The 23,754-nt window shown below is 54.3% G+C and overlaps 1 protein-coding gene across 1 annotated transcript; it reads left to right on the top strand.

The window, feature by feature from the left end:
- The first annotated feature begins 241 nt into the window (after positions 1-241).
- Positions 242-18,490, top strand: RHCG (Rh family C glycoprotein). Its single transcript, XM_039858336.1, has 11 exons — positions 242-621; positions 7,927-8,113; positions 8,506-8,656; positions 9,936-10,083; positions 10,786-10,952; positions 12,408-12,545; positions 12,679-12,815; positions 13,124-13,242; positions 13,464-13,537; positions 15,319-15,400; positions 16,240-18,490. The coding sequence occupies exons 1-10, from the start codon at positions 438-440 to the stop codon at positions 15,385-15,387; spliced, it is 1,374 nt and encodes a 457-aa protein (XP_039714270.1). The 5' UTR covers positions 242-437; the 3' UTR covers positions 15,388-15,400; positions 16,240-18,490.
- The last annotated feature ends 5,264 nt before the right edge of the window (positions 18,491-23,754 follow it).

Genomic DNA, 23,754 nt, shown 5'->3' with positions numbered 1-23,754 from the left:
TCCTGGTTTTGCATGCACCCCGTGTGAATGTCGTGAATCAGAAAAAGAAAGAGTTCGTGATGATGACGAAGATGGTGATCGCTGTCTGGGAATTTCTTCGTCTTTATCTCGGTGGGAAGCAAATGATGCGGCTCCTTCTCGGTTCGCCGGAACGAAAGGGGGCAAGGCCGCGCTCCGAGAGGTCGGGGCGCCGGCGCCCCTGCACACTGTCCTCTCGGCCCCACGCCGGTGCTGTCCCTCCGGGGCCCCCAGGAGGAGGGCGAGCCGGGCCGCGTGGGTCCCCTTGCCGGTTGGGCGAGCGCGCAGCGCGCGGGCGGCACCAGGGTCAGCTGTTCCGCAACCCGCCGCCGCCCCGCCCCTGCCCGGGTCTTAAAAGCCTCTCCCGCCCCCGATCGTCGGAACCCGCCGCTGCCCTCCGGGCCAGGCGACCCTGCAGCATGGCCTGGAACACCAACCTCCGCTGGCGCCTGCCGCTCACCTGCCTGCTCCTGCAGGTGGCCCTGGTGGTCCTCTTCGGCGTGTTCGTGCGCTACGACCGCGACGCCGATGCGCACTGGGTGGAGGACAAGCTGCACAGCAACTCCAGCGACCTTGACAACGAATTCTACTATCGCTACCCCAGTAAGTCCCGCCGCCCCGCAGGCCCGCGCGTTCCACAGCTGCGCGGGTCCCCACCTGGTCCAGAGCCCTGCCTGGCCGCACCGCCGCAGCCCACGCTGGGAACCAGGGCGGGAGCCAGAGGAGGAGATGCTGCCCCCTGCCCCGCCCCACGTAGGCACTCCCGGCTCTGGGGATCACGCTGGAGAAATGGCTCGATGTGCACGAACTCCCTTTCCCCATGAAAGAGTCACAGGGAAACCTCACGGGTGGGTGCGCTCTCCGGTGCCATCGGAGGCCTCCAGCCTTCTATCAGAGAGCCCTACGTGAGGTCCTCGAAAGACCTAAGTCCCATCTTAGCCACCGGCAGGTGGATGACTCTGGCTCCCTCGTCTAGCTGTGCCCGTATCTCCAGGTCAAGAGCCACAGGTGGCTCGTATGCCTGCCAGCCCCGCTGCCGGGAGAGGTGGGTGGGACCATGGCACCCACACTTTGTTGGCTGGGAGAGGGAGAAGGCACACCCCCAAAGCCCTGGGTATCCAAGTGCCGTGGTTTAGAGCATGGCTTGGAATCACCACACCTCACTTCTCTCTGGGCTCTGCCATTCACCAGGTGGGTGACCTTAGGCAAACATCCACCTCGCTCAAATTAAGCGTCCTTATCTGTGGAATGGGGATAATCACAGAACCTGCCTAACTTACAGGAGTGGGGTGAGGCCGGCAGGAGACAGTGCCGGGCATGGAATCCTTATTTCGTGGTGAGCGATCACTAGAAAAGCAGTGACAACAGACGTCCTAGTCCTCGGGGGTTGGAAGAACTGGTCCAAGGTCTCTCGGGTGAGCCCAGCTCCAGACTCCCAGCCCAGGACCGTCTATGCCCATGTGCTTCCCGGTTTCCACGCCACTGACCAGCAGCCAGTGACCACCTTTTGTGGGTGCTCCCATGGCCATGCACTGTTAGTTTTGGAAGGGACCCTAAAGCTTATCTGCAGCAGCCACCTACACCAATGGTGTTCCCTCCATGGCTGGTACACCCTCAGAGACAGAATTCTGTACCTCCGGAAATGGCATTTTACTTAGTTCCAAATAAATAACTGCACACATTCAGGATGCCAGACTCCGTGCAGAGAAGATGGGGTGTGTGTCACAGACTCAGTGGGAGCCAGCTCTATTAAGGGGCTCCTGAAAAGCTAGCACAATCTCTACTGCATTGACAGAAATATGGTGCCTAGAAGGGAGGTGACAGGAGGCGGGTGGGTTGTGCCCTGTGCTGATGAGACCACAGCCTCTGCTGGGCTCCACTTGGGGCCACGTTTTAAGAGATCTTGACAGCTGAGGCCTTGGAATTTAGACTCCAAATCCACGCTTCCCATTGCCTGCCTTTATATGCTGCTTGGTGGGCGGCCCAGCAAATGGCGAGGCAGGCGAGCTCGAGGCCCTCCTATGCCTGCTCCACGCCTTCACCTCTTGCTTATCTCTCAGCCATAGAGCCAGCCCCTCAGCACAGCATGAGGCACAGGGCTTCCCACGGGCATGTGCAGGCCCTTGATGTGTCTGGGCAGCAGGAGGCCTCAAGACCCTACCGCCAGGGCTATAGCACCTCACCAGTGAGGGGTGCAGTCTTCACGTCTCCTCAAGTCCTGTCCCCACCCCCTGCACACCCAGCCACCCACCTGTCATGCTTCACCTTCATTTACTCACTCAACAATTACTTTCCTACAACTTATCAACCACATGACACTTTTGAGAGAGGAGGGTGGGAGAGTTGTGCCAGTAGTAATTTGCCAGGACACAGGCATAAACCATGACCGTCCCAGCAAACTAGGGCTTATGACCACTCTGGACAAACGAGGTGAATGCCCTGGGTCTCTCTAGCCCTACGGTGCTCCCAGATTTGTGGAGAAGAGAGGTGCGCTCAACACCCTGGGCCTCACTGGGGTCAAGTGCTTGGGCAGAAGAGATGTGTGACAGTTTCCTGGACAGCAGGGGACAGTGAGGAGGAGAGAGGCAGGACAGCCGAGGGGCCCCATGCTGAGTGACTCTGTGTGGCCCCAGAAGAGGGTTTGTGAGAGGGATAGGAGCGGGGTTGCTAAGGGGGTGAGATGGCCCCGGTTATCAAGGAGGGTCTTGAGTTTCTCCTGCAACGTGCCCTGTGAGTGCTGGGGAGCTCTCAGGGATCTGAGCAGGAAGTGGCCGGGAGGAGAGGAATGGGGGAGAGAACTTGGCCTCGGGACTCCTTGGCAAGGGCAGGAAGCAGTGGCAACACATCGAGCATTCTCCCCTTTACCTGTCACCACCACCGATGAGGAAGGCGCTGTTATGACTCCCATTTTCCAGACCAGGAAACTAAGGCCCGAGCGGAGACGTGTCCTGCAAAGGTCCTTCAGCGAGGGAACCAGAGAGCCAGGGTAGGAGATCTGGGAATCTGACACATGCCTGGACCACTCTCCTCCCTCTAGTCTCACCTTTCCCCTTTCCTCCTGCCTCACCCTTTTTGGGCCCACTTGGTCATGGCGGCCATGGTTAGGAGTTAGCGGGCACATGGCTTCCTGGCCCAGGTAGGGTCCCAAGGCCTTGTGGTAACTTCCAGGTTCTTGGTTCCAGGCCATAAACACCTTGTACCCTTGTTCCTGCCCAAGGGGTTATCGGAGTCCAGTGGGCATCTCAGTCGCCAGGGGAGTCCAGCTCTAGCTGGCTGAGGCCGGGGCTCAGGAGGGCCTGAGGACAGCTGCCTGGACGTGGGCCCCTAGGTAGGCAGCAGGCACTGAGCCAGCTGGAGACCTGCCCTGGCAGTGCCCTCTGAGGCTTATGCTGTGGGCACCGCTGCTGAACATGAAGCTTCCTCACGGCTTGGAGCTCTGGGGCCTGCATGGCCATGGGCAGTGTCTGGCGGAGACTGGCCAGGGAGAAGCCATCAAAGCCTGGGCTCTTGGGAAGACTGAGGAAGGGGCAAAACACATTTCCAGGAGAAGACCAACGACAGAGGACGCCATAGTCAAACACTGAGGGGCTGTTTCATGCACTCAGCGGGGCTCCTGGCCACCTGCACCTGGTTCAGCTCCATTTAATGAAGGACAAGCTTTCCCAGCAGTAGAGGGCAGTGTAACCTGGACTTTGGAATTGAACAGATCAGGGTCCATCACTAAATGGAGTGAGCCGACTCCCTAACCACTGTGAGCCTCCGTTGGCTCATCTGTGAAGTGGGACTGTTATTTAATGCACAGGATCTCTGGGAAGATCGAAGATGGCAGGTGACTGGTAGGGCACATCTCACGGCATGAAAGGAGAGGGCAGTACATGCTGGTATCGAGTTTCTTCGCAAGGGAGTGAGTGCTCTGTCGCTGAAGGTATTTAAGTGGAGGCTCAGCATCGCCTTAGCGATGTGACCAAGGACTATCTTCTGAGTATTAGTTTCAACTCTTACGGCACTTTAGTTCCTCTGGGTGCTCCCCATTTACAACTGCTTTTTGCACTGCAAGTGCTGGCAGGCAGGGCATGGATTTGTTCCCGTGTTACGATGCAGGCATCCGAGGTCAGAGATTTGCCCAACCTCAGCTCTCAGCCGGTCGGTCAATGCCACGGGCAGGGACGGAGCCAAGTCCTTCCCCCACAGCCCACCTGCTTCCCTGGGGCCTCTACGGCATTGCCACCCCGATGATGTTCCCAGGAGAGTTTGCAGAGATGGGATGGTTCTGTGGTCAGCTCTGAGGTGTGGGAGAGGTGGGCACAGAGCCTTAGGGGAATTGAGGGACCAGTTTAGCCTGGGCATAGCCTGCAGAAAATGGGCAGGGGCAGGACCCAGGCCACTGCAGGGCACCACTCTTTCTGTGACCATGCAGCAGAGGGGATGGAGCTGCCATGGTCCGCTGGTGTGGGAAACTTTGTCCTCAGATTTCGGAGACCTGGCCAGCTTTGTTGGGGACCCATCGTCCTGGGAGGGAAGAGTGAGCTAGGAAGCGGAAGGGGAAAGTGAGAACGGCTGTGTACTGGTGCCCCCTTGTGGCAGCTCTCAGGACTCGCAGCCAGCCTGCTGCCCTGCCCCATCAGGGACGCCCAGGTTCAGAGAGTAGGTTCTGGGCTGGGCCGCTTGAGTCACCCCAGGCTGGGGGGAAAGAAGGCGGAGGTCTCACCAGCTTCCACTGACTCTTAGCAAGGCTCCAACCCAGTACAAAGCTGGTCAGTCTTGGAAGGGAAAAAGAGAAACTAGCTACTGTGATTGAGCAATTGCTAAAGAGCCAGGCTTCCGCCAGGGCGCTGGTGGGATCACCCCACTAAACGTGCACCGCAAACCTCCAAGGAGAGCACTCCCTGAGCACAGGCACTACCCCCATTTTACAGGTAAAGACACTGCAGATCAGAGAGGTTACGTCTTTGCCGAAGGCCATACAGTCTGGTTCAAACCATTACTATTAAAGGCATTTTAGCTAGCACCAAACTTTATGAAATAAATTGATAAGTTGGCACATTTTGGTTCTAAATTAGGACTAGTTTGGGAGATAAAGAGAAAGAGATTAAGAGAATAAATCGAAGAGGCAGGGGAGAAGAGCTGCTCAGGAGAGGGTCAGAGAGAGGCTGGGGATGGGGGGACAGGCAGAGAGAAGCACGGAGAAGTGCAGGGCTTCCTGCTCTCAGGCCACAGCGGGGACAAAGGCGGCCCTGAAATTGCAAACGCCTCCCAGGTAGGGCGCCCCACAGTCCTCTTCAACCCCACCCCTGCCCGAATGGTCCCTCTATGCCACCAGGAGCTGACACTCCTCTCCCTGAAAGGCTTTTTCCCAAGGTTCCTCCCACCGCCCTGCCAGCACCCTCCCTGGCTACCCCGCTAGCTTCCAGGCTGGCCACTTCGGTCTCCCCCTCGTCATTTTCACATTCTGACTCACAGCTCTGTTTGCAGCCCTGCCCAGTCTCAGACCCGAGCTCCGCCACCTCTCGCAGCCAGTCTCCACTCCCCTCACACCCGGCCCCCGGTTGGGTGGCCTCCAACCCCCACGGCCAGCGCTAGACTCGGCACCTCCCTCCCGTCCCAGCAACCTGTACCCGCTTCCCTGTGTTTATCCACAGCCCTGCCATCCTGCCAACTCCCCTCCCTTCTCCTGATCGCAGTCTGAACGGGGAGCCTCCCTCTCTTTCACACCTCTCCTCCAGTCTGTCACCCATCAGTTCTTCCCGAGAATAACCGTAATACCATGTATGCTGCTTCGCATACATTAGCTCAGTTTCCCCCACAACAGTTGGAAAAGTGATCAGCCATGAAACTCGGGAAGACATGGATTCAGTGGCACACACTGTGAAACGCAAGCCGAGCCGCCGTTTGTGTAAACTCACACAGGTCTCTGAGCTCAGAGCGCCACACCGGGGAAAGACCCACAGCTCTCCTGCATCAGCTTGTATGTCTCCTGCCCGTATCCTGCAGTGTGCCAGTCCCCGTAAGCCTCTTCCAGGTGGCTGCGGCCTGGGCCTCAAGGAAGCCTGCAGGGGACACACGAGGGCAGATTCCTATCTGTATAGGCAAGGGCAAGGCAGCTGTAGCATAAGCATGGCTGCCCCCAACTTGGCCAAACTGCAGTGGGCACCAGGGTCTAGTCACGCTGTGGATAGCAGGTGTTGGACCAGAGAGGGGCTGCTGCCTTACCTGATCGTGACATCCCACCTCGGGCTCCTCGACTGCTGCTCAGCTGGCACATCTGGCTCCTGCTGAGAGAACAACCACAGTCATTCATTTATTCATGGAGATTTATTGAGTCTACCTGGGCGCTCCCATTGGTGCTGGGACATATCAGAGTGAACGAAGCAGGCACGGCCTTGCCTTTTCGGAGTTTCAGAGTCTAGTGGGCTAGAAAAACAAACTCAACTGCAGACTGTAACATGAACTGAAATGAAGAGGGTGCCGTAAGGGAGAAAACCAGCTTAAAGCCAGGTGGTCAGGAAGGCCTCGGTGACATGTCAGGTGTTGAATTTACTTGGCTTGTCCCTTTAGCCTCTTTCAAGCTGGAACATTTCCACGATCTTCTTTGTGATGTTGATATTTTTCAAGAAGAGAGCCTCGCCCCTCTCTAACAGCCTGCTACTCATTTCGTTTTTGGTGTTTCCTCAAGATTAGGTTAGGATTATGCATTCCCGGCTGCCACACCTTCTCAGAGTACCACATCTGAAGGTGCGTGGTGTCCTGTCCCTTGCTGGTGATGTTCATTGTGATCACCTAGTCAAGGTGTTGCCCCATTTCTCTACTATATAATCACTGGGTTTTTTATTCTCCTGCAACTCATCAGTAGTTTGTGGGGAGACTCTTTCAGATAATGCAAATGTCCCGCTCTTCATCCAAAGTTCCCCCTCGATTTCGCATCCAGCGATGGAAATGACAATTTTCCAACTTCGGGGTTCCTTCCACATTTGACAGTCGGGCGCCCAGCATCCTGCTGTAAGCGGGAGCCCTCCCTGCTAGCTCATTGATTTATTTACCTATTCTGTGTTCCTGTTTTTTAATGGTTTTAATTCATTCTGGTACACAGTGATTTTGGAGTTCAAACGGTCCCAAATTTGGCTCGCGGGAGCCCTTCGGTCTGGCCGCTGTGTCCTGGGATACCTGTAGTTTCTGGTCACACCTTACACTTTCTTTTACTGTCTTCACTTCTCAAAGCTCTTTGCCTTCCGTTATGTTCTGGGAATCCAGAACCACGCAACGTTAGCCCTGGAAGGACAGTTCAGATCATTCGAATCCCTCTCTTTGGTTTTATCTTTGAGAAAACTGAGGCTCCGAGAGGGGAAGTGGCTCGTCAAGGCCACGCTGTGAGTCGGTACAAGAGCCGGGTCGGGGCTCATAATTAGACTGTGCCTAAGTACCAATAATAAAGTAACAATAACTAATGACACTCGCCCATTTTGAGCATCTGTGGTGGGACGGACACCGTGCTAGGGGCTGCACACTCACAACTTAATCTTTGCAGCATTGGAGAGTAAGCATTACAGAAGAAGGCACTGAGACCCAAGGATGTCAAGTGACTTTCTAGATACATCTGTCCAAACTCGGGTCTCAGTGATGCTGGAAGTTGCACTTGCTGGGAGCGAGGGTGGCATGTGAACACGTTCGCTGTTCCTCCGGGCGATCAACTGACGTGCTTGGCCAGCTGAGACTCCTACCGAGACAAGCTTAACTTCTCCGCAGTAAAGGAATGGGGTTGAGGGGGCAAGGCCACAGGAGGTCTGCGTTCTAGACCTAGACCCTGGGTGGAATCCACGAGCCTGGCCCCAAATTCCAATACCCACCGCCCACCGGCGCGGGCGAGGGCGGACAGGGGGAGCCGTCAGCGCCCCGGCCTTGCTGCCCCCGCAGGCTTCCAGGACGTGCACGTGATGATCTTCGTGGGCTTCGGCTTCCTCATGACCTTCCTGCAGCGCTACGGCTACAGCTCCGTGGGTTTCAACTTCATGCTGGCGGCCTTCGGCATCCAGTGGGCGCTGCTCATGCAGGGCTGGTTTCACTCCTACCAAGACGGCTACATTCTCGTGGGCGTGGAGAAGTGAGCGAGGCGGGGCCGGGGGCGGGGCCCGAGGCGAGGGGGCGGGCCCAGAAGGCGGGGCGCACTGGGTTTGGCGGGGGTGACCGGGCATCCCGCCGGGAATAGGGCCCTGACTTGGGGCTGTGAGCGCCTCGTCTCCCAGCCAGAGGACACCTCGCCAGCGACACATGCTACACACACTCTCCGCTTCCTGCTCAGCGAGTCTCCACGAAGCGTGGAGACTAGTGGTGTCCACGGGCCGTTGGAGGGTCTCCCTCCCGCGAAGCCTGAGGCTATAGAGACACCTCAGTGTCTTCTCTCCAGCGGCTGGGCCTGGGCCCTCAATCGGGGCGCATCGGAAACGCCCTGAGACCACAGCCCATGGGCCTCTTCCCTGACCTGTCTCCCCACAGCCTCATCAATGCCGACTTCTGTGTGGGATCTGTCTGTGTGGCTTTTGGGGCCATTCTGGGCAAAGTCAGCCCCATCCAGCTACTCATCATGACGCTCTGCCAAGTGACCCTCTTCTCAGTGAATGAGTTCATCCTCCTTAGCCTGCTACAGGTGAGCAGGGATCAGAATGGGGGTGAAGATGGAGTGGAGACTTGAGGGGGATAGGGAAAGAGGGCTGGGGAGACATGCCAGCTGGATTCAATTCAACCTTGGCAAGTGGCTTAACCCGCTGAACCTCAGTGTTCTCATTTCTAAAGTGGGAGCAGTGACATTTCATGGGCACAATTATTAACCCCATTTCATGGATGAGAAAGCTGAGACTCAGAGAGGCTAAGGGGCTCACCCAAGGTCACACAGCTGGGAGAGGCGCCCACCAGCAGGGCCAACGACTCGGCAAGAAACTCTATGACGTTGGACGGCACATTTACCGCTCTAGCTGGGTTTCTCCATCTGAACTGAAGGAGTGGGTCTGTGACTCTGATTGGAATTTCCTCTGAGATTGGCTCTAAGAGGCAAGAGGAGGCTGAAGAGAGGGGACATGGGCAGGTGCGGGGAGGAAGGCGAAATCCATCAAGCACCTGTTGAGTGCCAGGTACTTTACAAAGATGTCTAGTTTAATCCTTGAGACAGCTCTGCTAGGTCATCACAATCACCCCCACTTTGTAAATGAGGGGCTTGAGGGCTAAGAAGTCCAGAGGCATGCAGTGGGTTAGGGCAGCAGGCCCAGGGCTGGACAGATGGGGAGGGGACCAATTCTGCCTGCTCTGACTTTGGGGACAAGGAAAGGAGGGTGGGCATAGGGTGGACTGTGGGATGTGAGCTGGGAGGTTGGAGGGCGGGGAGTGTGACAGGACATAGGGAAATGGGTCATGACAGTCTGGATGGGTGGTGTTGGGCCAGAGGGGCTTGTGTGGAAGGAAAAGTGTAGAGGGGAGACCCGGAGGGAAGGGAAGAGCACCCCGGAATTAAGATAAGATGGAGGCTAGTGGGGGACAAGCTAGGTGGGGGTTGCCGTGGGTTCAAGCTCTGCTTCCCCTCTTCCAACTGTGTAAGGAACAAGCCCCTTCCAAGACTTGGTCTCCCCACTTGGGCACAATCCCATCTGTTGGGTGAGGGTGTCTTGACATTTTGCTGACACGCTTACAGCCTGGTTTAAGAGATCCCCAATTTCTCTGCTTCCTAATCAACTGGTCTGTGGAGGCCCTGGGCTCCATCTCATAACTCATCAAATCAGAGACAGCTGGACCTGTGTGTGTGCGTGCATGTGTGTGCATGCGTGCGTGTGTGTGTGTGTGTGTGCGCGCGTGCGTGTGTGTGTGTGGTGTTGGGAGGGGTGCTATGAGGAGGGAAAGAGAGGTGTCATGAGCTTGACAGGCCCCTTGTACCCAAGGTGAAAGATGCAGGGGGCTCCATGACCATCCACACATTCGGTGCCTACTTTGGACTCACAGTGACCTGGATCCTCTACCGACCCAACCTGTATCAGAGCAAGGAAAGGCAGAGTCCTGTGTACCACTCGGACCTCTTTGCCATGATCGGTGAGAGCTGCTATAATGACCAAGGGCCACCATGATGGGTGAGGGTCATCATAAAGAATTCAGGCCATCATAGGCACACCTGATCCCCACGTGGTGTGATGGGTGGCCACCAGTCCCCCTTGGCAGAAGGGGAGAGGGAGGGTGCCCAAAGACACCTCCAGGATCCCATATTCTCATTGCTTTTCCCCACAGGACTGGAATAAGTTGGTCAGTTGCCTGTGCTTTTGCTAGGATGCCCAAGAACAGACATAGTGGTACCCATCCTGGGGCCAGGCCAGGGTGTTCCTACCTCCTGTGTCCATACATTCCAGAGAACACACATCAGCCACCCACTCTGCTCTCTTAAATAACCCAGGCTTCAGTTCCTCACGGAGCAGGGAAAGGGAAGACTGTGCTACCAGATGAATTCCCCGCAGTGGAGAAAGTCTCCCCCGTGGTGCTGTGAGAGCAGGGTGGGAGGTATTTAGCCCAGCTATGGGGTCAGGGGACACTTCCTGGAGTGGAGTAGAAGGCCAAGTGGGAGTTGGTAGTGAGTCAGGCAGGGAGCCCCCAGCATGAGGAAAGTGACGGGATGGGAAAGAGCTAGGGCGTGGGAGTCGCTGGACAGCTCTGGAGCTAAAGGCCAGGACGTCTGCCTGAGCTCTGCTGGGCCCATCTAACGCCTCTTCTCCCGGGCCCACCGGCCCTGTCTGGTCTGGCCAGGCACCCTCTTCCTGTGGATGTACTGGCCCAGCTTCAACTCAGCTGTGTCCAATCACGGAGACGCCCAGCACCGAGCTGCCATCAACACCTACTGCTCCTTGGCGGCCTGTGTGCTCACCGCAGTGGCGCTGTCCAGCGCCCTGCACAAGAAAGGCAAGCTGGACATGGTGAGCAGTGGCGGGGCAGCAGGCGGGCCCGGGGAGAGGTGTGGCTATGACCCCCTGTGCCCGGTGGGCACAAATCAGCACGCCCTGCCAACACCTCTGTGAGGCAGGCAGCGTCAGGGTCTGTGCACCCATCTTGCAGATGAAACTGAGGCTCAGGCAGAAGCGATTCGTCCAGGTTACAGAGCCAGTTTTCAACAGAGCCCAGGACCAGACTCATGGAGATTCTGTTATGCCGGCTGCTCTGGATGAGCTGGGTACCCCTCCTTGTTCGCTTCCCCACAGGCTGGGGGGCTGACAGCTGTTCTGGGCTGAGCACCACATCAGACCTGCCCAGCAGAGTTGCCGGGGCAACTGCCCTCTGCCAGGCTTCTGGTCTTCCAGACACTGGCCCTCGGCATTCCTAAACCTGCCTGCACCTGCCCGCACACTCAGAGGGGAAATCTCTCCGATGCCTTGTCCACTCCGCTGGGCAGGTTTGTGTGGACATGGTGTTGCACAGCGTCCTTCACATAACACCACTGGGGCTGTCATTAGTGAGGAGGGGCCAAACCCCATGGGTATTAGTAGATTTTTTTTTTCCATTAAAAATAAGACCACCTCTCTACCTGACAAGAGCATGTGTGTGTGGAGACACTGCCAGGAGCATGTTATTTGGGGACACCGCCATGAGCCCCTGGTTGCACTGGACAGTCACTGTGCAGAGAGGTGGGGACTCAGGTACCAGGGGGGAAAGAATCAAATACTCCGATGTGAGCACATCTGTGTGTGTCTAAGCCCCACTTGCAAAGAGGAATAGGGAAAAGGTTCAAGGTCAGGGGCTCTGGCTTCATACAGACCTAGATCAAGCCGTCTTTTCATCTCTTGCTAGCTGTGTGGTCTTCAACAGACCACATCACTTCCCTGCGCCTCAATTTCATCTGCAAACATCCAGAGATAACCGTATTTACTTCCTGCGCTTGTGGAGAGGGACAGAAACAGTCTCCACAAGCCAGCACAGGTGGGCCCTCAGAGTCTATGGTGCTGTTGGAGGCCCCAGATTCTGACATGGCTGTGTGTGTAGGGATAGGCCCCACAGGTGCCCAACGCTGGCATACCTGCATGTAGAAAGCATCAGACATGTGAGCCTGGCCACACAGGTGTGCGTGGCACCCCGGTGTAAAAGGAACATGCAGACATACCAACGGGGCTCACTTGCATGCATGCAATGCACTGATCCGTGCACACGGGACACACCCAGTGTGCTGGTGTGGGTGACAAATGTGCAGAGGACACAGGTGGCTGTCCCAAGCCTGGCCAGACAGGATCCCTCTGCAGTCCCTTGCTGGGGTGCCCTCTGAGCCACCCCTGGCTCTGGGGCCAGGCGGCACCACGCACAGCAGGTCAGTGTGGGCTCGGGGTCAGCTCCTCTGGGCCCGTGCTCTGGGGGAGGACTGACTGCCTGCCTCTCCTGCCCAGGTGCACATCCAGAACGCCACACTGGCAGGAGGGGTGGCCGTGGGCACCGCTGCCGAGATGATGCTCATGCCTTATGGCTCCCTCATCGTTGGCTTCATCTGTGGCATCGTCTCTACGTTGGGTTTTGTGTACTTGACGGTAAGAGTCCCAGGCAAGGGGCTGGGGGCTGGAGAATCCTGGGTCTCTGTGTATTTGAGGTCTCCGAAACTCTGGCCTCCCCGCACCCCTGCTTCAGCCGCTGGCCTGAGCCGCACCCATCTCCTCTCTCCAGCCATACCTGGAGTCCAACCTACGGATCCAGGACACGTGTGGCATACACAACCTGCATGGCATTCCCGGCATCATAGGGGGCATTGTGGGTGCCGTGACAGCAGCCTGTGCCAACAGTAAAGTGTATGGACAGCAAGGGTAAGTATGGCAGTGGCGCAGGGCCGGCTGAGTCCCCTCTTTCCTTCTCTGTTCTTTCTCCCTGCTAATCCTCTGGGGTCCATAATAGTGTCTCTACCCCAGCCCTTCCCCAGTCTGGACCACTGTTTCATGGGCCTCTCCCCACAACCTCCATCCTTCCACAAGAGTCTGAAACCATCTGATCTGTTCAATGCCCCCGTTTTGCAGATGGGAATGCTGAGGCCCAGGGTTTATTGAGCCTTGGTGCCTGCTCTCCTTTGGGGGGGGGCGGGCAGCAAGTGGTTACTAGCCTCCTGTCTCCATCCCAGGCTCGCCCATGCCTTTGAAGGTTTCAGTACCAACTGGTCCTCAAGCATGCAGGGCAGTTTCCAGGCTGCCGGCATCTTCGTGTCACTGGCCATGGCTCTGGTGGGCGGCATCATTGTGGGTGAGTGAGAATGGCTGGGCCAGAGAGGGTGGGGACGCTGTGGGATTCTGTGGGTGGAGGACCCAAGAGCACGTGCCAGAGGTCCTCTGCGAGCCCCCAAGAATCCTTTGACTCTGCATTTGTGGCCATGGGGTTGGAGAGATTTTCCCAGCTGGCGGAAAAGGCAGGGTAGGCAGAGAGGAAGTAGGTCCTGACCTCCCGTAACCTCAAATTTTCTTTAGGGATCATTTTGAAATTACCAATCTGGGGACAAGCTGCTGATGAGAACTGCTTTGATGATGATATCTACTGGGAGGTGAGTTCTACGGACTTGTCCCCCAGCCCCCGTCCTGGACAAGGATGGCTAGATCCTCCCTTCCCTGACCCTGCACACATCAGCTGGGTTGGAGCCCAGGCAGCCAGAAGCTGAGGGTTGGGGACAGAGCCTGCATCCTCCTCCTCCTTTATTCAAGAGGCTATGTCTCCTGAGAGTTGAAAGCTTATTCTAGAGCAGTCATTCCCAAAGTATGGTCCCCTGTGCCCTCATCAATATCACCTGGGATCTTGTTCCACCCAGACTTCCTGAATCCATAACTCAGGGAGAGCCTGTCTGCCCCCAAAGCCTGTTCCCCCTGCCAGGAGCCAAGCTGCTTTTACTGGAGGAGGGGCCCCCTTTCATCTCCAGGCCAGGGCAGCTGTGGGTGCCGGTATAAAATCTCAACTCGAAGAACATTGTTCTAGAAGCTGAGAGTAGTGTAGTGGAATGTCTTTAAAAACACACCACAATTTGGGCTTTCTGTGACTTCAGGCAGGCCTTCCTCCCCACGGATCATTGCAGGCGTGTACCCAAATTAGATGATGGAGGATGACATAGGGTCCTTCTTGCCTCCTGAACTTCCCCATTATGACAAGGATGAGGACTTAGCTTGTGTCTGTGGCCCCTGAGATGAAGCTCTGCCCATCCCTGCCTTTTATTTGGCTCTGTGTTTTTAAAACCATACAAGAAATTTTCATGGTAATTTAAACTAATATCCACTATAAACCAGTTTCATGTATATAATTAAGTCTTTTGAAATAACTCTTTAAATTATTTAATTATAAAATGAATAGAAGCTCATTAAAGCAAATCTGGACATAAAACTTAAAAAAAAAAATCCCATCATCCTAATTCAAGCACTGTTAATATCTTTGGTATATTTTCTTATTTTCTTCCAGTCTTTTTTTTTTTTAATCTGCATAGATTTTTCTTACACAGCTGAGATGTTATTATACACCTAATTTAGTATCCTGCTTCTTCTCTTTATCTATCATAAGAAGTATTCTGTGTTATTATATTCTTAATAAACTTTCTTTTTAGCAGCATAATTATTTTCATTTTATATTTAAAGTCAGAACTTAAACTATTTTAGGTACAATTAGAAACCACATGGATTTAATGCTAATAAAATAAACTAAAAAAAAAAATGTCAATTCCCCTATGTAGAAGTTCACTCTTGGTTCTGTTTTGATCTTTATAATTTATTCTAAGTTCACACGTTCTCTCTGCTGTATACCCTTCAGCAGCTATCTGTTTTGAGTAATATAATTCTGTGCCAGAGGAAATAAGCCACCATTGGGCCATCCCTTGTCCATCCCCTATCCGTCCCCTGTCCCGATCCACTGCCCCCTTCCTGGTCGCTGAATGGTTTACCTGAAATATGTGACTTTGAGCTTGCCATGCTGCCTCTCACCTGGCGCACGATTTACTACTCGTCTTTCAAAAGTGGGTTCAGCACAACTGTAATTTCCCCGGGCTGGGTTATCAGCCTCTGTGTGAATTTACAACGCTTATTGTCATGGCGCCTTTCAGTTGAATGCCTTCCCGTTGCCCTAGTGGGGCAAGGTCCTTGCAGCGCCCCAGCACCCTGGACAGTGGCTAACAGGGGCACGGTCCACTATGAAGGACCGCCCTGCTTCTCGGCATGCAATCTGCAAGGTGATCACAAGGTGGCGCCCGCTACACGCCATTGGCTGCTCCTGACTTGCCCAGGCTGTTCTAGTTCCACCAGGTACCCCAGCCTGGGGCAGGGCCCTCAGAGCTGCCTCCTCTCACTGCAGGTGCCCAAGGACCACACGATCTATGTCTCCCATCCTGAGGACCCTAACCTCAAGCCATCAGAACCTTAAGCTCCCAGGGCAGGTGAGAAGCAGGGGAGCATGGGTGTGGCTTGTCAGTGGGGGATGACCAGTTCTCCCAGTGGGGAATCCGATAGCACCAGCAAAGGGGCCAAAAGAAAACAGCAAGAAATGAGGAGGTGAGCTTCCACCCCTCCCGCCCGGAGTGAAGTGGGACGCTGGGCTTAGTGAGAAAGGCACTCGGAGTCGGATGACGTGTGTACTGGACAGACACGGGCACATGTGGAAGGTGCTTGGGACTGGAAGGAATAGATGGAAGGTGACCTGGCTTTGCTGCTTACTGGCTGAGTGACTTTGAGAAGCTCTCTCCCCTGAGCCTGAGTCTCATTTATAAAACCGAAGATGATAGGACCGGCTCTATTCAGTTGATCAACTCAGGCAAGACCCTTTGTTCCTTCCTTTTCTCTCCCCTTCCTTCTTTCTATCAACTAACATTTCCTAGACCCTCTGAGGAATGCACCGAAAAAGGCCCTTTCTCATGCCTTTTGCGTCTAACCCTCCAGAGATCCCTACAAGACATATGTGGTTACTTTCATCTCCTTAACGGAAGAAGGAATTAAGGCTCAGAGAGGTCACGCAGCTGGCAAGTGGAGGAACTGGGGTCTTTCCAGGCTGTTATCATTGCCCTTATTGTCATTATTTGACCTCTTGGAGGCCCGAGTTTGGAACGGAGCCGTGTCTGGGGCAAAAGGCTGAGTGATGTGGCAGGAGAGGATGTTGGGGTTTAAGGAAAGAAAAGTGAGACTGTGACCTAAGGCTCACCCCATTCAGAAAAGGAAAAGGTGCCCAAGGGGCTACAGCAGGACCTGACGGTGGCCCCTCCTCTTGGCTCTCTCCCTGCAGGCTCCACGTCCTGTTCCGGTGCTCCAAAAGGAGCCGGTGCAGACCAAGCTGGGCGCGCGAGAGCAAGGGGAGCAGCACCTGGCCTGCTGGCCTGGCCCAGGGCGCCTCCGCCCCTCCCATCGCCTTTGCCCTGGGGGGGCTTGCCCAAGAATGGAGAAGGACCTGTAGACCGAAGGAGGCAGGAGGCCTGCCACCAGGGGTCTTGGGGGCCACATCCTGAGAAAAGCAGACAGGAGGGGGACTGGAGCCTGGGGGTGGACCCGAGCCCTCCTAGGTGACAACTTGGCTGCCAGCCGACTGCTGGGCCCTTCCTCAGCCTGCACATCCCATGCTCCCTGGGCCCCCAGACCTCTCTGTGCCATATGCAGATGGCAGCCTTCGTGAATAAACGTTCCCATTGTTCTTTGTAGCATGGGTGCGAATGCTCCAACAGGACCAGTCTGAGGGAGAAAAGGGCCCAGGAGATGTGACCTGGCCTCCTGCCACAGTCAAAACCGCTCCCTCCTCCCCAAGCTGACACCCACAGCGCCAGGGAAATCACCCCAGGTACAGAGGAAGAATTTGGGGTACTGGAGCCTGACCCCACATGGGGCCCCTGGCAGGGCTCAGCTTTTGGACTGGGGTCTTTCCCCAGAGTCCATGTTACCTCATATCAACCATCCCAGATGTTTGCCCATTGTAAAACTGCCATTCCTTCTGTGCCCCCCATGTGACCCAGCTGAGCTTCAAGGGCACTAGAGGAGGGGAGCGGGGAGGGAGGGAAGGCTCTTTGGGCCAATCCCCTTCCCCAGATCCTTCCTTCCTTCCTCCCTGCCAAGCAAGGAAGGTTGCATCAGTTTGGATCTCCCATGATTCAATGAGGCCTGCCACCACCCTGGGCTGAAAAACACAATTCCTGCCCTCAGGGGACTCGGTCTAGCTGGGGAACCGACCTGACACCAACTATCCACCCTGAACTCTGACAGGCCCTCAGTGCCCAGGTGGCTTCTCAGAGTGGGTCACCTGAACAGGGCTTTGGAGGCTGAATAGGAGTTTACCAGAAAGATGGCAAAGCGGCAGCATGGGCAGAGACCTAGGGATGGGAATCGACATGGCGAGGTTGGGTCTGGCTAAAAGAGAAGCAGCGCCAGAATCCAGATCCTTTGTGGAGCAAAGACTCCAGAGAAGAAGGGGTGAGGGGAAAGGGAGGAGAGCGGGCTTCTCCTGCCTTCGGTCTGCCCTCCCCGCCCCCCTCGCCGTTCCCACATGCACACACACTCAGGCCTTCATTCCCCTTGCGGCGGAGGGGGGTGGGGGGCATGGAGGAGGCTGGGAGGAGGGAGCTGAAATGCAACCTATTCATGTTCCCGCGATGTAACACCCCTCATTTTCCATGCTGGGTAAAGACAAAAACCCTTTACAACCTGTTTCTGGAACTTGTCAGCAGCTGCCAAGAGGAGCATGTTAATTAAACATCGGCAAAGATGGAAGCTGGAGGCCCTGGCTCTAATTGGACAGTTTGCTTCACTGGATTGAAAAACATTGTGACAAAGGAGGAGGTGTGCGAGCCAGGCAGGGGTGCGGCGCTGCGCGCTGGGGAGGGGACCTCGGCTTTGATTTCAGCTGATGGGGCCCCGTCTTCTCTGGCACGCCCACGGAGGGCCTGGGAGGGGCCTCTGGGCCGGGAGAGGTACAGGGTGGAGGGGGTCCTCCCAGGCCCGCACGCCCGGGCTGCTAGCAGTCCTGCTGACTCTGTTAGGCCCAACAAAGGCCCAGGCATTGAGGGCTCCGGGGTAGGGCCTCTTCTCCTGATTATGTGACCCGAGTCCTGGGACTGGGCAGGGAGGGCATCGAGGGCAGGATCGGGCAGTCACTTCAGGGCACTTGGAGGCCCACTGGGTGGAGAGACTGGGGTCTGGGTCTCTGTTGTCTAAACTGTCTCTGGGCCACGTGATCAGAAATGGGGTCTTTAAAATGTTGGCAACTGGGAGGCTTGTCTTGAAAAATCTAGCTGTAAGGGTCTTCCCCGAAGCCCTGCGAAGCCTGGAGTTGCCAGCGGGGCTGCAAGGGCACACCCTGACACTGTCCCCCATCTGTGTGTTTGATGGCTGAATCCCAAGTGCCCTCCTGTTCTTGACCCACAAATGATGACAGCTGCCATGTATTGAGCGCTATGTTCGGGGTACCACGCTGAGTGCCTTACCTGTCATTATTTAACCTCCTAGCCACCCTGAGAGCTCTCGTACCATGCTCATCTCAGAGGTGGGCAGACTGAGGCCCAGAGAAGATAAATAACCTGTCCAAGGTCACAGGATTATTCGGCGTGGTGCTAGGGTGAGCCCAGGTGCCTCTGATTGCAACATCCTAGCCTGGGCTCCACGCTCCCTGCTCTCTGGCTCCGCCCTCTCCAGCCCGGACGGTCAGAGAAAAGAGGGGGTTCCGAAGTAGAGGACACCCTTCTCAGGGCTTCCAGACTGAGGGGACTAAAAGATGGGGGTCGGCAGGCTAGGGATCCCTTGAGAGGGCTTTATGCACGCCCCCCTCCCCACGTACATGCCCGACTGGCATCTCCTGGGGTGAGGGTGGTCAGCTAACAAGGATAGAGCTGCTTCTCCTGTCCCCTTCTGCCTGGGCCCCAGATTTGCCCCCCATCCCACCCTCATCCTGAGCCGCTGCCCAGGAGGGTTCCATCTGGGGTGGGAGGCCAGGCTGAGGCTCGTGAGAGCCAGAAGCAAGTATGGGAAAAGGGAGCCATTGTGGCTGAGCCCTGGGGATTAAGAGCCACAAAGTGGATATGGAGGGCTGAGTTCCCAAGGGGGGCTGGCCTGAGCAGTCTGTGCCTGAGCTGCCTGCTGGGCCTAATCCCCTGGGAGCTGCAGCTCCAGAAGCCCAGGAAATACAGCTGCTGTGGACAGAGGCCGCCCCGGAGGGGTCGGGCAGCCTGGTCCTGGCTGCTCGGGGTGGCGCTGAGGAGGGCTGGTGGTGGGGATGTGTGCTCATGGGTGTGAGCATGCTCATGTGCCTCTGGCCTAGGCAGTGTGACTCTATGGAATACTCTAAAGACAGGTGACCCAGGGTGTTAGGGGCAGTGTCAGCCCCCCTGGCCTGTGTCTGTAGTTTAAGGCCTATTTTGAGGGGAGTGGGACCCGAGGGCAGCAACTGGCACCACTGAGAGGGCCCTGACTGAGGAAGCGGGGTGTGGTAAGGACGGAGGCAGAGCCGCCGCCCCCCAAGCAGGTCCAAGTGGGTGCTGTGTGTGTGTGTGTGTGTGTGTGTGTACTTGTGTGCGCAACTATCAAGCAGGGTGCTTGAGAACGGCCCTTCAGAGCCGGCTGGAAGGGCTCTGTAAATTGTAATCAGATTAAGGGGGCCAATCACCTAGGGCTCTTGAAAAGGCCACACGGCTTCTAATCAGCCCTGAGGGCCCTGGCCCACAAAGCCCGAGAGAAGCACTGCGGGAGCTGCCCGCTGGGGGGCCGAGGGGTGGGGGCAGCTTTCTTGCCTCTCTGTCTCTGTAATTATGTCAATTTGCTAGCCAAATTGTTTGCTCAAGTGGACAGGGGGGCTTGTGCCCCATTCATGTGGTAATGTGGGAACCGGCAGGCCTCCTGGCTGGGAAAATAGGAGGTACCGGGACCCCTCTCCAGGGAGCAGGCAGGCCAGGGGTGTGGGGCACCTAGGCCTTGGGAATGCTCCCTGCACCAGTGTGGGTTTTTCCCCAGGAATTCCAGAGACTTCCAGCTTGAGTTGTGCTCTGGTATGTCCTTTTGGGTCTGTGAAGATGCAGGATGAGAAAGGAGGCAAAGACCTCGAGAGAAGACAGAAGTAGATTCTAGGAGCCTTCAGGGTAAAGGTGGGCAGCTCTCTGTCCCCATTCCTGGTCCCTTATGGTCCTAGCTGAGGCTTGAACAGTTTGGGAGCAGCATGGGAAGTGCCGGAGAGATGGGGTCCTGAAGCGGGGAATCACGGCATGCACAGACTTGGAGAAAGTTCATCGCAGTTTCCCTGAGCATTGATGCAGGCGCCAGCCACTGTGCCACGGTTTTGTAGCCATCCCGGGAGGTAGGTACTGGGCTTCCCCATTCACAGATGAAGAAAGTGAGTTTCAAAGAAGCAAAGATACTTGCCCAAGGCCACACAATCAGTAGGTGAGGAGCAGAAATGTGAACCAGCTCTACCTCTGCCCGACCCCAACATGAGAATTCTCTCCTTCCTCTAAGCTGCACATGTCACAGGTCTGTCCGAGGCATGGAGGATGTGGAAGACAAAGATGACCTGGCGGGGCACGGTCACGGGGCCCCTCAGCACTGACACTGTGGTGCACACTGTGGTCACTCTCGGCACAGAGCTATGAGCACACAAAGGGTCAGGCATTGGATGGCTTGGGACCCTCGGCGCTGCCACACTGTGTTTCTTATGGGAAAATTCTTTATATTCTGCAGCTCACTCACCCTGTCCTCCAATGAGAGTATTCTCTAGTGGAGAGAGTCTCTAATTCAATGGTCCTCAAAGTGTGGTCTGGACCAGCCGTATCACCATCACTGGGGAACTTGGGAGAAACGCAAAATTCTTGAGTCCTTCCTCCCCCAGCCTACCGAATCAGAAACTGGGAGCAGGGCCTGCCAGCCACCCCGGTTTGAGACCTATAACTCTAATTTATTTAACTATTCCCCTGTTGACAGATCTTCAAGTTGTTTTCAATTTCTTGTCATTAAAACATGTGCTACGATACAACACTTTATTTGAGTTTTTGTGTCCTGTGGGAACATTTTTTCCCCTCTCAAAATTTTCTTGGTTAATTCTTCACATTTGCTTTTTAGAGGAACTTTAGAATCTGCATATAAGTATCAATATTCCATCTCAATAGTATTACATCGTGTATACATTGTAATCTAGAAAGGATTACATCTTGATAGTACTGAGTTTTCCTGTCAAATGATGCAATTCTATAGGCCTTTAGGTATGATTCACATGTCATATATAATTTAGGCAGGCTTTGTTATGATCCCAAATATAACAATTACAGGAGATATTATCACGGTCTTCTCCTTTCCCTGAAGCTTAAGAAACTACGACCATAATCATGAAGGGTCAAGCGTATGATCATCTTATTCTTCTTGGGACAGTCTCATTTCTTATGTTGGCCTCTCAATTGTGATTCAGTTAAGCTTATATCTTTTGAGGGGAGCAAAAATACCTTTCCCCCCCATATTTCATTGGCTCCGGTAGTTTTAAAACATGGCCTCTGGGTCTGGGACAACATCAAGCATACCAACATTCGCATCATAGTGATATCAGAAGGAGAAGAGAGAGAGCAAGAATTAAAAATCTATTTGAATAAATAATGACAGAACACCTCCCTAACTGGTGAAGAAATAGACATACAACCCCGGGAAGTGCAGAGAGTCCCAAACAAGATGAACCCAAAGAGGCCTACACCAAGACACATCAAGATGAAAATGCCAAAGGTTAAAGACAAAGAGAGAATCTTAAAAGCAGCAAGAGAAAAGCAGTTAGTCACCTACCAGGGAGCGCCCATAAGACTGTCAGCTGATTTCTCAACAGAAACTTTGCAGGCCAAAGGGACTGGCACAAAATATCAAAGTGATGAAAAGCAAGGACCTACAACCGAGATGACTCTCCCTAGCAAAGCTATCATTTAGAATCAAAGGGCAGATAAAGAGACTCCCAGACAAAAAAAAGAGCTAACGGAGTTGATCGCCATCAAACCAGTATCACAAGAAATGTTAGAGGAAGGAGGAGAAAGAGAGTGAAGAGGACGGGGAAAGGAGTGGGGAGAGGGAGTGGAGGGGACGAGGGGGAGAAGATCAAAACTATAAATAAAATGACAATAACTATATGTCTGTCAACAATTACTTTAACTGTGAATCGATTAAATGCTCCAATCAAAACACAGGTGGCTGAATGGATAAGAAAACGAGGCCTTTTACATAAGCTGCCTACATGAGACTCACTTCAGATCGAAAGACACACGGACTGAAAGTAACGAGATGGAAAAAGATATTTCGTGAAAATGGAAACAAACAAAAAACCTGGCGTAGCAATCACTATATCAGATAAAATAGACTTTAAAACAGAAGGACCGAGGGATCCCACTTCTGGGTATCTATCTGAACAAACCCAAAACACTACTTTGAAGGGGCATGTGAATCCATATGCCCACTGCAGCATTATTTACAACAGCCACGCTATGGAGGCCACCTGGCTGTCCGTCAGAAGATGAATAGATAAACAAGAGGTGGTATATATACACAATGAAATATTACTCAGTCATAAAAAAAAAAAGAATGAAATCTTGCCATCTGCAACATCGTGGATGGATCTAGAGAGTATTGTGCTGAGTGGAGTCAGTCAGAGAGAGACAAATGCCGTATGATTTCACTTACATGTCGAATCCAAAGAACAAAAGAAAGAAACGAACAAAACTGGAAAAACCTCATAGATACAGAAAACATTTTGATGGCTGCCAGATGGGAGGGGGTGGAAGGGCAGGTATAAAAGGCAAAGGGGATTAATAACTGCAAATTTGCTGTGACAAAATAGTTATGGGGATATAAAGTATAGCATTGAGAATATAGTCAATAATATTCTAATAACTATGTATGGTATCAGATGGGGGTACTCGATTTATAGGGGTGATCACTTCATAAGTTTTATAAATGTATAAATCACCATATTGTCCACCTGAAACGAATATCATATTGTATTCCAACTGTATCTGAAAAATACCAAAAAAACTTTTTTAAAAACCATGGCCCCCAAATTCTTCTACACTCTTCCCATTGAGAGGTAAAGTCTGTGCCCTCCCCTTGAATGTGTGCTTGGTGACGACTTCACCAATAGACCATGACAAAGGTGACAGTGGGCCAGCTTCCAGGCTCAGACCTGAGGACACTGACAGCTTCTCCTTCCTATCTCTTGGGACATTTGCTCTGGGAGGCCAGCTGCCATGTCAGAGGAAGTCCAAGCAAGGAGGCATGGGGCCCTTGGCCCACAGCCTAGATCGAGTGACCAGCCCACAGCCAGCTCCCACAGCCATGTGACTGAGCCCTCTTGGTTGCAGATCCTCAGCCCCAAACTGCCCGCTGACACCACGTGGAACAGAAACGAGCAGTCCCCACTTGTTTCTGCCCCAGCTACAGATTTACTGAGCGAAACAAATGCTCACTATTGTTTCGAGCGCTGACGTGTTTGGTTAGGCAGCAAGAGGTAACTGTGCCAAGGGTGCAACCCATTTTGACGCCTCAACCAATCATTGCCGTGGAAACAGAGATTTCTGTGACTTAAGCCAGAACCCTCCCCGTGAAGCCAGGGCTCAGGCTACTGCTGGCTTCCCTTTCCTAAGCCAGGGACAAAATCAGAGCCAGGCCAGTAACAATGAAAGAAAGGCTAGTGCTGGGTGACCAACAGTGTCCGCTGAGGACATCAGGTCCAGTGAGATGAGGGGGACTGGCCCAAGGTCACATGCATGCTACAGCAAGCATGTAGCAAGACCGGAATTTGAACCCAGCCCAG

Source organism: Pteropus medius, unplaced genomic scaffold, assembly GCF_902729225.1.
Source record: "Pteropus medius unplaced genomic scaffold, Ma_sr-lr_union100, whole genome shotgun sequence".
In the NCBI taxonomy this organism is placed as follows: Eukaryota; Metazoa; Chordata; class Mammalia; order Chiroptera; family Pteropodidae; genus Pteropus; species Pteropus medius.
Note: the sequence above shows the minus strand (reverse complement) of the source record. Positions and strands in the feature narration are given on the sequence as shown.